This window comes from Tympanuchus pallidicinctus, unplaced genomic scaffold (genome assembly GCF_026119805.1).
Source record: "Tympanuchus pallidicinctus isolate F22 unplaced genomic scaffold, pur_lepc_1.0 scaffold6, whole genome shotgun sequence".
Taxonomy (NCBI): Eukaryota; Metazoa; Chordata; class Aves; order Galliformes; family Phasianidae; genus Tympanuchus; species Tympanuchus pallidicinctus.
Genome location: NW_026294780.1, coordinates 15600122 through 15614263, shown reverse-complemented (window position 1 = coordinate 15614263; position 14142 = coordinate 15600122). Strand labels below are relative to the sequence as shown.

The following is a 14142-nucleotide window of genomic DNA, read 5'->3' as shown; positions in this document are numbered from 1 at the left end:
TTCTCGTCTTAATAACCTCCCCAGCTAACACCTGGTCATGTAGAAAAAAGCAACTGCTTCAGGAAGGTGAAAATGGTGCAGGAGAGCTGCTGTCCTGACACGATTTGGGGTTCTGCAGTTGCAGTGAGCTGGGGATGCCACCAGCATGGAGGCTGCAGTGGGCGCCATGGCTTGTGGTGATGGGTGGAAGCTGCACAGGGAGATTTTTGACACCAGGCAAGTAGAGGCTGAGCTCTCCAGTCAGTCAAAATTCCAATCCCCTGAGTGCTGAGGCAGTACGTGGCTGTGCCCTTTGGGCACGTCTTGGCTGTGTCCCTCCTTAATGCCAGCTCTTCTGTGTCCTGCCAAGTGTTGTGTATTACCCTGCCCTCCCAAAGCTGCTTTTCTCATTAACAATTCCAGTGCATGGTCTCGACTCGGGCCTTTCATGGCTGTGCATGGGTATGGCTGTGCATGGGTATGCCTCTGCATAAGAGTTGCCACTGTTGTGTGGAGCACTGCCTGCCCTGTTGCAGATAAGGAAACTCATTTTCCAAGTACTTATTTTTCCCTCTTTTCCATGTTATGTTTGTCTAGATTACATGCAGCATGCAGACAGCAAAGCAGATACTGTTTTTGGTGACACCAGGTGATCATGAGCCATGGGCCTGCCTGTACCAGCTGAGCCAGGCTGCCACCTGAGGGGTAGGTCTGCATGGGACAGGCAGTGGTGGGTCTGCAGCCAAGGCTGGGCTGCCTGTCTGCTTTGGCTTGGCCATGGCTTTCTCCATGTCACAGTGGAAAGCCCAACAATATTCAGGCTGAAAGCAGTGCAAGTGAGCAACCTCACGCTGGAGCGAGGCAGGGGTAGGGCTGCAGTCTGTTGCCCAGATAAGGTGCAGCCAAACCCATAAAGGGGTGAGCGTGCACCCTGCCTGCTGGCAGCAATTGGATACTGCCCGTTACAGGGGCATGCCTGCTGCTGTGCCTTGCCGCTGTTCTATTTCCAGCTGCCTTGGACAAGCCCAGTCATGCAGTGTACTTGGCAGAGTTGGTTGATACAGTGAGAAAAGCATTGGTGTCACCTGGTCGAGTTGCATTGATTTTACTCTGGCTGTGCTGGTGCAGCAGTGCTCTGCTGCCAGAGGAAGGGGTTGTATCTTTGCTGACCTTTCTCCACACTCAGCAGCGTGCTCCACTTCAAGGGATTTTCAAACAGCAGAAGCTTAGGAAACAAAAGTGCTATGTTTAGAACGCTAAGTTTCTAAACGGTGTGTGGATCTGAAGCACATGACATACGCAAACAGAACATGAAACTTTGCACATAAATGGCATGATTTTTTTCCACCTCCTTGTTTCTTGACCCATGCCCACGTTTTGACTCATACCGTTCTGCTGTTCAATGCTGGGCAAACAGCTTGCGAGTCAGAAACAAGAGAGGAAACGCAACTTTTGGAGAAGGACCCGTCTGCTGAATTCCTCAAAATGAACTAGCTGCAAAAGAAGATTAGGCAATGCATCAGTCATTGAAGTCTTGAGTGCTCAGCTGTTGCTGCTGACACAATAGTTGTCACTGGTTTGTATAACCTCAACTCGAATTCTCGTAAAACCTTTCAGCTGCTGCACTACAGGCATTGCAAACTGTAAAAACCCTCAGTGATGTAATGTCCGGTTGTCCCACAAGTATGTCTGTCTGGAAAGATCTGGAAGAGGCAAATTGATGACTCTCAGGTGTCTGTCACTGCTGTGTGCAATCTGAAAGGACGGGTAAATGTGGAACAGATTTGGCTGACGCGGATGGCAGCGTTTGCAATTCTAGGGATTTGGTTTAGCTGAAAGAAACAGTGGCAGATTTGGTTTGTTTGGAGCCTGCCCTTCATCGCTCCAGTACGATCAGTGAGCTGATTTCAAGCACAGGGAAATTCTCTGCTTGTGGATCTATGTAATTACATGCACAACTAATGTAGGCCAGAAACCCTGCTGGCTGAGAACTTCACCTTCACTTGCACTTCACATTTTTGCAGAGGTAACACTTGTCAAAGTTGGTCAGTGTTGGTGTCCTGGACATTGGTGAACATGAATAATACCTAGCTTTAATTTGCTGCATCACCATTTATTGACTTAAAATTTCCCTTTGTGACAACAGGTGAAATATCACCACGTCAGCCTAAAAGAGCAGCTCCTGAACTGCAGGTTTCCTCTCGGAAGGATTTAAGTGCCTCAAAGTGTATTCCTGGTTGAAGAGTTTGAATTTCAGGAAGGCTCTTCATAGCAGTGCCTCTGCTTTTTTATTGCCTTAGATACAAAGCAATTCAAAAGAGCCGTCCATATGCATTTTATTTTAGGAAAACAACAACAACAAAACCTGCTAAAAAATGGAAATAATCAACAAATAAAGGTGTATAAAAAAACCCATTTATTTATGACACAGTGAGGATGGAATGTAATTACAAAAGCCAATAAGCACCCGAAGCAGGAGTGAACCAGTGACTTTGATATCAGCAATTATTTTTCTCTTTGATTTCAGTTTTTGGTGTTTGGGAATATATAACCAGACTTTGCCAGGAGGAAGAGAATAATTTGCAACTGATTCTTCCCCCCCTTCTCCTGCAGCAACGACAGGCAACTGGATTAAATTGCTTTCTTCTCTAGAAGGGAAGAGCTGCCTATCTGGGGATTTCCCAAACCTGGCATGCAATGACACAGTTCTTCATGGGAAGAGATGGTGCCAAATAAATGCCATGCTTCCTTCCCCTTTGTTTTCATAAGCATGGGCTCCAGCTTTGGAGGTGATGTGGCATCAAGCCGTAAGCTGACCTGGAAAGCCTCCTACGTGCAACTGCTGCTGCAGCAGCACACAGTCACTACCTGTGGCTGCTTTCAGAAGGGAAGAGCTGCAATTCAAAACCACTCGGTGCTGCTGTGAGTAGCATCACACAGGTGAATGCCCACAACACAGAGGACCTTTGTAATCACAGCACCATGGAATATCCTGAGTTGGAAGGGAACCACAAGGATCACATTGACATGGTGGTGCGTTTGACATGGTGGAAGGAAGGAATGCCATTCAAAGGGACCTCAACAGACTTGAAGGGTGGGCCTGGGTGAACCTAATGAGGATCAGCATAGCAAAGTGCAAGGTTTTGAACTTGGGCCAGAGGAATCCCAGGCGTTTATACAGACTGGAAGGAGCAGCCCTTGAGAGCAGCCCTGCAGACAACCTGGGAGTCCTGGTGGATGAAAAATTTAGCATGAGCCAGCAGTGTGCTCTTGCAGCTCGGAAAGCAAATGGGCTCCAAACTGGCCGGCAGATACAGGGAGGTGATTGTCCCTCTCTACTCTGCTCTTGTGAGGCCCCATCTGGAGTACTGTGTGCAGGTCTGGAACCCCCAGTACAAGAAAGACAGAGAGCTGCTGAGAGGGTCCAGAGGAGAGCCACTAGGATGATCAGGGGACTGGAGCACCTCCCCTATGAGGACAGGCTGAGGGAGCTGGGCTTGTTCAGCCTGGAGAAAAGAAGGCTGCAGGGTGACCTCATTGCAGCCCTTCAGTACCTAAAGGGAGCCTACAAACAGGAGGGGAATCAACTCTTTGAAAGGGTGATAACAGCAGGACAAGGGGAAATGGTTTCAAGTTGAGGGAGGGAAGATTTAGGTTGGATGCTATGGGGAAATTCTTTACAGAGAGAGTGGTGAGGTGCTGGAACAGGCTGCCCAGAGAGGTTGTGGATGCCCCATCCCTGGAGGTGCTCCAGGCCAGATTGGATGGGGCCCGGGGCAGCCTGGTTAAATGGAGAGGTTGGAGCTTCATGATCCTTGAGGTCCCTTCCAACCCTGGCCATTCTGTGATTCTGTGATCACTGAGTCCAACTCCTGGCTCCATTGGGGAGCACCCAACATTCAAATCCTGTGTCTGAGAGCAGTGTCTGGAGCACATCCAGAAAAAAATGGCCAGACTTGTAAAACAATATGCTGATGATTACCATATAGTCCCCTAACCAACATAGGAAAAGATAGCATTTTGTGGTCACTCAATTGTGGGCTTCTCTATTTTTAGTGACAAAGTGCTAGGAAATGGTGAGCCTTAAAAAAACCCCACAGATACAATGAAAAGCTGATTGCTCTGAGTGTGTTTGAGATGCCTGATCATAAAACAGTCATGGATTTTAACGGTGGATGTAAGCACCTTCCACTGTACAGTGTCAAAATTTTGCAAGGCTTTAACACTCAGCATGATCACGATGTGTTAATGGTTTGAATTGTAGCTGTTAGTGTTTAGCGTCGTGACAAATACCATAATAGAAGAGATGTATATATCAAAGTAAATGCAGTGGGTATCTGACCACGGTAAGCTTTTATTTCTGAAGTTTTTTGTGCTTCAAAGGCGTGAGTATTTGCAACATCTGTTAGACTAGCAAAAACATATATATGCACTGTATAGCAGAACACAGCACTAGGTCTGTGTGTTAATTTGTGTTACGCTTGTTTTGCTTTTATACACTTAAACATCATCTTTCCGTTCCGCTTTTGAGGTAATAAGTTAAAAAAGCACCAACATGATTTATTCAAATGTCTAAACATCCTAGAAAGTTTCACTGTACAAGTACTAGATGGTAAGCAGGTTCCTTACACTATGAAAGGCTTCTATAAATTTTTCATACAGACTTGACATCTGCTGATATGGCTTCGGATGAGTCCTGCCTTGAGTGTATCTGCCGAGGGCTTGCTTTGGAAGGGCTGGTCAATCGTAGTGAGCCAGAAGCTGTACTTATTGGCAAAGTAATGACAGGTTCCACGTGCCCCATTGCACTCGATGAAAGGAGTAGCCCTGAAATCTTCCAGGCAGCTCCCAGGAGAGACCAGCGACTGTCCTCCACCTTCATCACCGGCTGCAGTGTGCTAAAGGAGACAAGGAGGGCAACGTTCAGAGCACAACCTCAGACAATGCCATCAACACATTATGCATGGGAAGACAGGAGAAGCACTAGAAGTGCTCCTAATTCTTAAACCCAGAGCGACTGATCCTGCAGCTGTGTAAGATTAAGCGTTTGGCGATGCTTTATACTAAGGAACTATCTCAAGCGTTGATGCCATTTCTGACAAACATCTTTTCTAGAGTTAGGATTCTCCCTGTTGCAAATCTTATAAATGAGGAATCATGAAGGGCCCTTTCAGCGTCACTTCAGCCAGTCCTCTGCTCAAAGCTGCTTTGAGCAGCTTCAAAGTTGCACTGGGTTGTTCCAAGGCACAGACAAGTTGTTGAGATATCTGAGAATGGATTTTTCACCACCTCTATGGGCAACCCTGTTCTTCTGTTTTTTTCTCACTGAGAAGGATGTTTTTCCATATATCTAACCTGAATTTTCCTCATTATAAAGTCTTATTTATTTCACATAGCCTATAAGAAGTCTATGGATACAAAGATTTGGCTTCTATACAAATAACTAGCTTCCCTCTATCAGAATTTCATAAACTGCAAATTGCACCAAGCTTATGCATCTGAAACCACTCAGCTGCTACCTTTGACGCAGACAGGAGTAACAAGCTAATGTTACTTGTGTTCTGTCAAAGGAATCTCTGACCAAACAGGCGCTCCTGGTCTGCCTGAGGGCTTACAGCTACAGAAGTGACAGAGTTTAATTTTCTCTTAAAAACGGAAGGAATTTGCAATATAAATGAAAGCAGATGGAAAATACACTTGCTAAATAGTTCTGTAAACGTAGGAAGAAATCTGCTGGGTATGTATGTTTGCCTGCTCATGTTTTAATAAGCACTGTATTATAAAAGCGCCTAACTTTTGTAACATTACTGCCTTGGTTTACACTCAGAGGCCCACTGTGTTCATATCCACAAGGAAGACAAGTGGCCACCTTGGAGTGGAGCGAAGGAGTCTGAGCTGTGGGCAGGGCTGCATGTTGCTGAGGTTTTAGATTTATTTATTCTTTTAAGCACAACACGTGGGCTGTGTTACAAATCGCAAGATGATGTACTAAGCTGTAAAGCTTCAGAGTGAAACTGTTCTAGCATCCCTCTAGATAAACAAAGTTGGTAAGTAGAAGGACTGAACTCGGCACTGGTGAGGCCTCACCTCAAGTACTGTGTTCAGTTTTGGGCACCTCAGTACAGAAAGGACACTGAGGTGCTGGAGCAGGTCCAAAGAAGGGCAACAAGGCTGCTGAAGGGCTTGGAGAATATGGCCTACGAGGAGAGATTGAAGGAACTGGGGCTGTTCAGTCTGGGGAAAAAGAGGCTGAGGGGAGACCTTACTGCTCTCTTCCAGTATCTGAAAGGTGCTTACAGAGAGAGCGGGGCTGGTCTCTTCTCACTGGTGACAGGTGACAGGACGAGGGGAAATGGCCTCAAGTTGTGCCAAGGTAAGGTTACAATGGATATCAGCAAAAACTTTTTTGCAGAAAGGGCTGTTAAGCACTGGAATTGGCTCCCCAGGGAGGTGGTGGAGTCACCATCCCTGGATGTGTTTAAAAACCATTGGATGTGGTGCTCAGGGACATGATTTATTGGAGGGTTGTTAGAGTTAGGGTAGGATGGTTAGCTTGTGGTTGGACTCCATGATCTTTAAGGTCTTTTCTAACCTGAGCAATTCTATGATTCACAGCTTTGAGACCTCTGCAGCTGGATCTACAAAGCAGCCAGAAAAAAATCGCATGTGTTCTCCAAGTACTGGGTTGGGAGCAGTCCTGCTTGGCAACCTCAGGACAAGGACTGTGATATTCCTATGCTCAGTGTACACCAACTCTGCATCTCTAACAGCTTCCTTTTCTCTGGCCAGGGCTTCCTGTCCCTCTGCAAGGGTTACACCTTTCCAGGAAGCACTACAGCTGTGTGCCCTTTCCACATGAAATCTTACCAATCTCCAAGGCTGCTTGGGCAGGAGTCCATGGTGACTCCTTCATGATTGCGCCAAGGGAAGGAGGTGACAAATTTCAACCAAGGCAGTAAAACAATATGTAGCCTGAAATAACCAGAAGCCTGTTTCCCTTCTCTTTCAACAGCTGCATGAGAAGCAAAAAAATATGTATGACAAATACTTCAGTTGCTTGGAGTATTAGATGGGAAACTGAAGATTTGACTCTTCTAAAACACTTCTCACTGTATGTTCTGTGGTGCTGGCAGACTTTGTCCTGGCAAAAGCTTCTTGCTAAGGTGACAGCTTTGCCCTTAACAATGCTGAATGTTTACCTTTACAAACAATTAATCCTTGGCATTCCTGGGAAGGAACTATGAGATTGCTATCAAGGGCTTTTCCAAGAAGCAAGAGAAAGGTCAAATATAAGGCTTGTAAAAATCCTGATCTGCCTTTTCTCAAATCTTTTTTCTATAACTAAGTGAAAAATATCAAATTTCCTTTTTTTCCCTTTTTTCATAAAAAAGAAAAACTGAAACTTTTGAAAAGCAAATAATTTGTGGAAAAGATTAACTAGTGATATTCTGTGATGATTTCTGCCAAATGAATCTTATTCTGTTTTTCCCGCCTTAACAACATGGCTCCTTGCACTCCGGCACTGGGCTCCGTGCCCACAGCCCTGTGCATCCCGCTCCATGCCCACGGCGCTGTGCTGCAGCCCCTTTCCCTGACCCCCAGCTGCCCTCCCCTGACAGCTCCATGCCGTTCCCTCAGCCCTGTCGCTGTCACACAGAGCAGAGCTCAGCGCTGCCCCTCCGCTCCCTGTGAGGAGCTGCAGCCGCCATCACAACGAGGGGCCTCAGCTGCTTAGGGGGAATACATTGATGATTAACTTTTAAAGCAACAGGAGACTCTCTCTCTTTCCAGACTAAGTGTAACATTTTTGCATCTAACTCTAAATAGCAACGATTTTCAGTATCCAAAAGAAGGAGATTTATCTTGTTTTTCCTCCAGATCAGCTTCTTAATAGTGAGGTACGTCCCTGATTCTTTTTCTAGCTGTGAAAATGCTTTGTAGGCTTTGGTTGCACCTCAGCATGGCTGTACCTTCTAAGCCACAGCTGTCCCGGTGTTCTGCTCTCAAACACTTTTTGCACATAAAGACTCCAGACACTATTCTGACAAAGGACTCCAAATTACTATTCTAGCCATTTTCTCTGCAATTCACAGGAATTTTGCTTCTCATTTTTGCTTCCTAGGAATGACTTTCGTTGCTCCCCAGGTCCTCAGGATGAAGCATCGTTCTGATGTTACTGAATCTAAGACAGAGCAGCCTTCCTAGCATCTAAGACTCATGCTTAAAATCTAGTGCCATACAGAATGCGACACTGGAGAACAAATACCATAAGGAAGGAATATCCAATCCACAAACTGCGCCAGCCTTCGGGGCAGCGAGGAATAGAAGCTTCTTGGCTATGGACAGCAATTGCCACAGCTGGGGCCTCACACACAGAGCAGCGGCTGATATATGGCCTAATTTCTTCTTCTGCCACAGGCATCATTGGAAGAGGTGCTGTAGTTGAGAGCCAGTAGGATTTGTCATTTCGATTTGCATAATAACAAATATCCCCAGGGTTACAGTAGAGGAATGGCATTGTACTGAAACGAGCCAAGCAGGAGCCAGCCAGCCCTGTTGAAAAAAAAAGAAAAAAAAGAAATTATGGCAATCATTCTTGCAGAACGCAAGTGTTCACTTTCCTGCCCTTTCCTAAGTGAGTGTCAGTAAAACCTTGCAGTCCATAATGTCACTCGCTTTACAATTGCAAGCTCTCAGGGACACTCTATGGAGACATACAGTTTTTATCTTCTCTTTTTGGTGCTTCCTAAGCTTGCATACTGAAATCCAAGCTTTCTCTAAGTTCCATTTCTTTTTCTTCTTTTCAGTCAGTGGCATGGAGTTGAGGCTGCTGCTAGCAACACCTGCACGTACCTAGGTCCTGGTTGTGTGCTTTCTCTTGTCCCTCGAAGTACAGGAGGCTGTAGCCACTCCAGAGTTTGTTCATGCCAATTGGGCACATTGGCTCTTGGTCAGACTGGCTGTGCTTCACCAGCAGGTAGCCGATGCTAACGCTGCGACCCGGCATGCCTGGCAGCCCGGGGCTACCGGGGCGACCTGGCTGGCCTTAGATGAAAGAGAGAAGAATAACACAATTCAGTTTGTGTTCTCACAAATGCTCACTGATATTCCAGCTAAACTGCCCATGAGCAAAGATTAATTGCAAGATAACTCTTCTTATGGCAAGTTATTGTTTAAAAAGCTGTAGCTCTAGGATTAGAAAAGCTGATTTTGAAGCAGATTGGTGCTGTAACAGGCTCATTGGTTCCTAACATGGTGTATTTCACTATCAGAGCCAGGGAAAGCCACAGATAAAGTTCTGATGGATTTCAGCAGGATTTGTGCAACACAGATGAGGATCTGTTTCCTCACAACATTTTCTTAGTTTAAGATTAACCAAAAGCTTTTCTATTGCTTGCATTTGCTTCATATGGCTACAATTATGCTCTTTGTACTTGGCTTATTAAGGTGGCAATCTTGCTGCTCTTTGACTGGATAAAGACACAAGTATTTTTTCACAAATACAATCCCTTAAACATAATCTATCCAAGCATCACCTACTCAAACATTGTTTAAGTGCTAGCAAAACACTGTGCTGAAATAAACCAATATATACACTCAGATCAAAAACTTACTCTCATGAGTTGACTGCCATCTACACCTATCAAAACTTATTTAGAAAACAATGTGTCCTTTTTTACAAGTTAGTGGTGCCCTGTGAAGAATGTGCGAAGACATGAGCTTTCTCCAGCTTCCCTCCTCCCATCCAGTGATATAATACTTACAGAATAATTTAAAGCAGTGAAATGGGAAAGAGAGAAGAAATGCTGTGTGAATCTCTTACCTTCAAATCCCACTGGACCTTGAAACCCCATTGCTCCTTGTTCACCTCTGGATCCAGGAGGAGCTGGAATGCCACCTCTGCCCTGGAGTCCTGGTTCTCCAGGTAAGCCTCTGAAACCTTGCACCAACATTGATGAGCACAGTGACTTGCTCCGTTAACATGTACTCTATTTGCATGTGTTCAGTCCTGTCTGCCAGTTTTACCAGTTTACACTGAGAGCAAGATCTTACTGCTCAAAGAGCAGTGAATTCATTGGAAAAGATTGCTAGGATCAAGACTACATGACACCCACCACCTTAATCTTTCACTCTTGTTACCACCACGTGTTTCTAATGAGACCAGTAGTAAGAGGTGCGCTGTATCTGCTGTATGTGTCACTACATTTCCTGCATCAAAAGCATGCCCACAAGGATGAGTTTTTCAGTGACTTTTGGTCTTGATTTAACTGACTGTATCCATATTTGATGTTGCTTTGGCTGTGCCAATGTCGTCAACAGTTCTCTCCTGTTCTGCTTAAGTTCTGAGTGTTAGGAAGGAGAGGAAAGCCAGGACTCTAGCTTCAAAAAGCCCAAGTTTGACTCTCCTTTCTGAATCATATGGTTTTGAGTTGAAGACAACCAAAGCAGTGCACTGGTGGCCTCACTATTCACAGCAACTGAGTTGAGGAACGAAGTGTACAGTTCCTACCTGGTTCTCCTGGTGGACCTTGAGGTCCTGTATCACCTGGACTTCCCTGAGGTCCTGTACTTCCACGGGGACCTGGTGAACCTTGCTCAGCAACCAGCCTTGGAGGAAGAGGCGGCAACCCAGGAGAACCTGGAGGGCCCTGAAAGCCTGTGATAAGAAACAAGACAAAGCAGTTTGATTTAAAAAAAAAATAAAAAAAAAGCTTACTTGCCTTCATATGCTTTCATTCACAGATGTGTTGGTGTTACTTGGCTGCATATGCAAGAGAGGGACTGTTCTGAAGTGTCTGCAATACACTTCCTCCATTATAAGATTTATGGTTTTTATATTAGGAGAACATATATGAGGATGGGAATTGTTTTTTATTGGGCAGCATAAAGATAAGCTGAAGGAAATGAATGGTGCTCCCCTCAGTTACAACATATGAAGCTGGGAAGTTTCCCCCCCAAAAGCCAACAGCTTTCTGAGGTGGAGCATCATCTTTTTATGGGCTTCTGGAAACACAGATAAATGATGTATAAATTTCTGAACAACCAGTATGTATACTCTGCAGAATTAGTGTATACAAAGAAATCTTTTTTTCTCCCCTTGACAGTGGCTCTGATTTTGGAGTCATGACCTGGTATAAAGGCAGGGCCACCTACATCAGCACTGTGTGGCTGCTGTTTAGAAAGTTTAGAAATTAGTCACACATCTGATTGTAATTACTCACCAGTAAGTCCTCTATCCCCCTTGGGTCCGATGGGTCCCAGATCACCTGGAAATCCTACTGTGCCAATAAAGCCAATGACACCTTGTTCACCCTTACGACCTTTGATGCAAAAAGACATGTGACATTACTGTATTTGAACACAGATCACATGAATTCTGAAGTCATGACACTCAAACTGTTGTAGCATAGAGGGTTCCCCTCTATAGATGATCAGCATCTCCTGTCCTTACCTTTTGGTCCAGGATAACCGGGAATCCCAGGTCTCCCTTGTAGTCCAGGATCACCTCTTGTCCCTTTGGGACCAGCTTGTCCGCTCACGCCTGCTCGTCCACTTTCTCCCTTGCTTCCCGGTGGAGCTGGTATTCCAGGCTGCCCATGTAGTCCTGGATAGCCTGTTTAGAGCACATTCAAGCTGTAATCTGTTTAGACTGCCTAAATACCTGGGCACAGATGAAGGTAGAGGTGCTAATTGTATCACATCAGGCTTTATTTCCTTAATTTAAGCAGGGAGTTCATGCTCAGTTGTCTATCAGTCTTAATCTGCATCCTGCTCTCAGCCTGGCAGTGGCAGAGTAATTAGAGCACAGAGTTCCTGCAGAATATGGTGTTGTCACAGCCCTTGATGGGCTATCTCTGCCCCAGCAAATGCCCCACTTCACTGGGTGCCTCCCTGTTTTGTCCTAAATTTCCCAAGTAACTAGAGAGAAATCAGACATCCATGAATACATAATTGGTGCCAGGTGGTAAATATGCTAAGGACTCGGTGTTCCATGTACTTTGGTGCTTCAGCTGAACACCTGGATACAAATAACTGCTTCACTCTCTCTTGGCAGTTATGGCAACAGCTGCTTTTTCCAGAAGTACCTATTGCCTGAAGCTAAACTTGGCAGGTTTCTGTTTGCTACCTCTGCTGCCTGAGAAGAGAAAAAATGGACTTTGTTTCCAGGGAAAAAAGAATTTAATAATAATGGTTTTCAGTGGAGCTTCTCTGATGCTGCCTGTTGAAGCTGGGTTATGTGTGGATATGAATGCAAGATGCTTACGGCAAAGTAAAAGGGCCACGCTATTCCACATCAGCTGGCAGGTGATCTTCCTGTTCCTAGCCCACTCTCTTCCCTACTTTTACTGATTTTTTAATGAAATGACTGCTTGGGGAGTGGGAATCAGTATGCAGTCAGGCCAACTAACATATTCTTCACACTTGGAAACCCAGGTATTTTGTTGGTTTCACAGTCTGCCTGCTCTAAGTTTTTGCTGAGTTCACATTTCAATTTCCACATACTACATGGAGATGTATACATACACCTGCAACTTCTGCTACCAGTGCTTCACAGTGGCACTGAAGTTTGAAATGACTGCAACAAGCAAAAGGGCTATCAGCTTCTAAATATACAGTCACAGATTGACTCTTTCATGTGTGAAAAAGGCAAGCTCACAGCATGGAATTCTAGAGATGAGAAAAGATAATGCTTTCTTGTATAATTTCACATAGGAAAAAATTGGGAATAATTAAGAAAATGTTCTGCAGATCTGCAACTCCAGCACAGGGCTAAGATTTTAAAGCAGTAAATTAACATAATGCTTCTAAAAGCTGTTAAGAGAATTTTAGATGATTGATTAAATCCGCTGTTTGCATGAAACAACAAGTCCCTCCATCAGGGTATCCAGGAATGGCCTTTGGCATAGAGATCTGCTTCCTGGTTTTGTCTGAGAGCATCCCAGCATTCTGTTTTCAGGGAGCATTGAGACATGCACTTTAGTGTTGTATTTAATAGAGATACTTTACTGAATAAAGACTGAAACAAACTGCTGTTGCTAATTTTGTATTTAATCTCCTATTGTTACCTGATGGATACAACGCATGAATTACCTGGCACTCCATCTAGACCTGGTGAACCTATATCACCAGGATATCCTGATATATTGGAAATCCCAGGAGGGCCTGGAAGTCCATCCTGCCCAGGAATGCCAAAGGGTCCTTGGATTCCTGCAAAGAAGAGAGGAAATAATCAGTACTGTACTGCAAAGAAAATGGACGCTTTCAATTAGAAAGACTGACTTTTCACCAACTGCAAAGGATTGTATTTTCAAAGTGGAAACACCTGTAGTTCCCACTGATCTTTGCTTTTCTTTCCCCCTCAGATGATGCTGTGGAGGTGTTTTAAAAAGAAAACCTCAACATTAGTTGTGTTTCAAAGCTCTCTGGATAGTTAATTACATCTTGCTATGTGGAATGCTAATAATATTGTGTCTGCCAGGTTAAATATTACTTCAAAACAAGGAGTACTTGAGATATCCTGAGTATATTGCAGCAGACAAGAAAGCACCTTTGTTCCTCTGTGTCCTATTGAATAGGGATCACAGACACTTTGTTTTTCTGGAGGGTCGAATGAAACCAAAAGTTTGATTACAATTCTCTATAGGTGGAAGATGTTAAATGGCCCAAAAGAAGATAATAGATGGCCTTAGAAGGAGCTAAATGGCCAAAAATTTGCCTCACCTTTTTGTTCAAAATTATCCTTCCTTGCCAGGAAGCCACAAAACCCCCTTTGTTTAGTCATGTAAAAAAAAAACAAAACAACAAACTAATAATATTTAATTCAGATAAGCACAAACAAAATAAGCCAAATAGTTGTTTCTTCCAGAGCTTGATATGAAATGTCTGAATGGTGTTAAAGAATATGCATCCTGTTAGTAAGGACAAAGCAGAATACAAAGAACAGCCACTGAACAGTTCAAGTAGAGGGAGTAAAGTTTTATGCCTCTGCCAGTCCTTGGTGCTTTTAGAGTTAAAAAACTGGAAAACTTATTAAATGATATGGTAGTTAATTGTTTCATCCATAGCATTGGTCTGGAGACTCCCTGATGGAAGAAGAACTGGTGGTGCACTGCACTGAGGTAACTGCAGCCTGCTATAGCAAGGTGGGTCAGAGCTGGAAAG

General features: G+C 44.5%; 1 protein-coding gene across 2 annotated transcripts in view; it reads right to left on the bottom strand.

Annotated features, from left to right (window-relative positions):
• Positions 1-2384: 2384 nt before the first annotated feature.
• Positions 2385-14142, bottom strand: part of COL4A2 (collagen type IV alpha 2 chain) — a 140177-nt gene continuing 128419 nt past the window's right edge. For both annotated transcript variants that reach the window (XM_052705816.1, XM_052705815.1), the window contains 8 exons: positions 13072-13188; positions 11432-11593; positions 11202-11300; positions 10490-10636; positions 9803-9919; positions 8833-9024; positions 8246-8532; positions 2385-4877 (listed from right to left, as the gene is read on the bottom strand). In XM_052705816.1, coding sequence (XP_052561776.1) covers positions 4623-4877; positions 8246-8532; positions 8833-9024; positions 9803-9919; positions 10490-10636; positions 11202-11300; positions 11432-11593; positions 13072-13188 — 1376 coding nt within the window. In that variant the 3' untranslated portion in view covers positions 2385-4622. The remainder of the gene's footprint in view (positions 4878-8245; positions 8533-8832; positions 9025-9802; positions 9920-10489; positions 10637-11201; positions 11301-11431; positions 11594-13071; positions 13189-14142) is intronic.